The sequence below is a fragment of the Egretta garzetta genome, unplaced genomic scaffold (assembly GCF_000687185.1).
Source record: "Egretta garzetta isolate BGI_Z169 unplaced genomic scaffold, ASM68718v1 scaffold361, whole genome shotgun sequence".
Taxonomy (NCBI): Eukaryota; Metazoa; Chordata; class Aves; order Pelecaniformes; family Ardeidae; genus Egretta; species Egretta garzetta.
In genome coordinates, this window is record NW_009258688.1 from 438903 (window position 1) to 441677 (window position 2775).

Below are 2775 nucleotides of genomic sequence, written 5' to 3' on the forward strand. Positions count from 1 at the left end.
ATCAATGTTCTGATTTTTCTTCCTGTTACATTTACCACAAAAGAAGTATCTTTTCATTGATTTTACTCCAAGGGAAAACATAGGAAATCACTTTTTTGCACAGCGGAGTAAAGTCATGGACCAGAAACTTATTTCCCCACAGGACGTTTCAGATGGAGTGTTGCAATTTTGCATCATTAAGGCAAAATGAGGAATACTTCCATCAAGTGTCACACAGGGCTCTCCCACTCTGGCCATTCTGACAGACCCATATTTAAAAACCTTTGTAGTTACTTTTTTTTTAATAGAAAACAGTCACTCTCTTCATTGCTTAACAGTATGAAAGAAAAGGTTCTTTCCAGCCTTCACTCAGAACTTCAGTCTTGTGATTAGATCAGGCATATGCAATTGCTTCAAAACAGCTACGGAAACTAGAAATTGAGCTAAGTGTCAATCAGTTGCAATCTACTGATCTGATTAGAGGCCTTCACAAACGTTTGATGACGATTGCAAATAACAGCCAAGCAGATAGGAATGATGCAATACCCAACAGTTTTGGGGTCAGCTCTTGTACAGGAATAGAGGAACAAGAACATCTGTAAATATGGTATTAAAAATATTATAGTCCACAGCCAGAAAGGCAAGGATAGCAGTCGTACTTTTAAGGAGTGCGTCCATGTGGTTCCTTCCTGTGGTTCCTTGGGATGTTGCTGAATGTGCTCCAGTGCTAGTTTGTTGTAGGTCTCATTGATTTCAAAGACATAATAAAAAGCTGCAGCACTTGCTAACAAGTACAACCCCACACCAATCCAGCCCATCCTCTGGCGGAAGTTCATCATTCTCCATGCTCTGCACCTGGAACAAAAGGCGACGTATACATTCAGTACAGTTTGGAGAAAGAGGGGACACAGATGAAGCTTAGTTTTCTTAAGTTAATCTTTTATAACTTTTCATTACACAATAGTAAAACCAGCACACGTGCATTTCTGAAGACCTGAATTCTCTCTACATCAGACAAAATCACACTACTATGCCAGCAACAGGCTAAGGCTAATTACATACAATGCTCTATGGATGGCTATGGCTAGTTTAGGGCCTGCTAGCCATCAAGTTACACCAGGCTAAAGTCACGTACTGAGTGAACAAAACAGAAGTCATTAATTGGGTAAGTTACTTACCCCATTTGCCCTCTGTCTCTAGCTGCAGGGTGGGGATAATACAAGACTTTCTATAAATACGGAAAGTTTGTGAAGTTCTTTGACATCTGCAAGACAAACACGCTGCTAGCCAGCCAGTAACAGGAGCATCACTGCTTGTTTGCAGTGCAGCAACATCCACTTTTATTAAGCTCTAGCTGAGTGCTAATCTATGAACCATATAAAAGGGTGTTTTCAATTTGAACATGAGAAGGTATGTACTAAAGGTATGTATTTGTACCCATTTGCACACATGAAGATACTACAAGCATGTTACTTGCACCTAAATGTATTTCTGCTCTGTCTGTCTCAACAGTTGCAGTATGCCTTCTGGAAGAAAGAAGCTGGACGTCTGTGCTAGTAACTGACTTGGTGCAGAACAAACCAGACACCAGTCAACTGGCACTTTTCAGAAGAAGCACAAATTATTGAAGCACCCCAGACACTACTGGGCTTGGATTTTAACTGCTTTAAGATCTCCAGCTGGCTGTATGGGTCTAGGTGACTTGAAACACTCTTCAAACCAGATACAAACACTCTAGCTGAAGTACCTCTGCTCATACCAATAAGTCATCACCATGTTCCCTCAAAATAGCCCTTGGGCAGGGCAGGGAGAACCACCACTTCACTGCAGCTGGTTAGAGTTCTCCTAACAAACGTGCTTTTAAAGACTGTTGGGGTTTTTACCCTTCCTACCTTTTTTAAGAGAGGGGTAAAATCTAGATAAGCAGTCACGTTTTAAGAAAATATATCAGGCTTTAGAAATACTAGGCAGAAATGCTTATTTAATAATGATTTATGCACACAGAACAAGATGTATTAAGGGAACTATGAGATAGTTTACCGTAATTGATAAAAAAAATAAAAATCACTACACCTTTCTAAATGCCCCTTCCTGAGGCCAGACTAATCTGTCTGCCTAGCAATCTTGAAAGACTTCCTGGTTTTCCATATCTGAAGGATAGCCTCAGTCCTGGCCCGACAGGATCTGATTTGGGTAGCCCTGGAGAAGTTGTTCTGGCCCTTATGCTGCTGCATTTTCGCGGCTAAGAGTCAAACATACAGTGACAGTAAATACCCAAGAATGCCATTACTTACGTCTGTGACAGCTATTTGTTGTTTAGCCTTATCCTTCTATATAAGTTAACAGTATGTTTCCCTTTAATACACAGACTTAATACTTTTAGTTGGACAACAGAAAGATTTGTGTAAGAAGCTGTTAATCCACTGGGTAAAAACTTAAAGTCCAGAGCCCACGTTTACCCAATAGCTAAGCTGCTGCCCGTTTTTCCCAGTAGTCAGGCATTTTAGAGATGGCTAACAAGTTGTCGCCTTCAGAGAAAATAGATCTTCAGAAGGACCGCGCATATGGGAAGCACAACACCATTAAAACTGCAGTACGTTCAAGAAGGTAAACATTACTTGTTTTTCCTCCTATCCTTGCTAGGCAGCAGTAGCCAAAAGAGCAGCCCTAGCTCCGGGTTACACCGAAGGGGGCAGAGAGAACGCCTGGAGTTTCCCCACTCTTATTTTCCCTTTCGAGCTTTCGGAGATACCCGCGATAGTTACCAGAGCCGTTCACCCCCATTCCGCGGGTGCT

The 2775-nt window shown here is 41.5% G+C and overlaps 1 protein-coding gene across 2 annotated transcripts; it reads right to left on the minus strand.

Annotated features, from left to right (window-relative positions):
- Positions 1 to 273: 273 nt before the first annotated feature.
- On the minus strand, positions 274 to 2635 carry TMEM251 (transmembrane protein 251). Of its 2 annotated transcripts, none has more exons than XM_035888718.1 (2): positions 2598 to 2635; positions 274 to 834 (listed from the first exon to the last, which is right to left on the minus strand). In XM_035888718.1, the coding sequence occupies exon 2, from the start codon at positions 816 to 818 to the stop codon at positions 423 to 425; it is 396 nt and encodes a 131-aa protein (XP_035744611.1). In that variant the 5' UTR covers positions 819 to 834; positions 2598 to 2635; the 3' UTR covers positions 274 to 422. The 2 variants fall into 2 exon arrangements, with proteins under 2 accessions (XP_035744611.1, XP_035744610.1); XM_035888717.1 differs by lacking the exon at positions 2598 to 2635 and adding an exon at positions 1158 to 1973.
- Between the last annotated feature and the right edge of the window lie 140 nt (positions 2636 to 2775).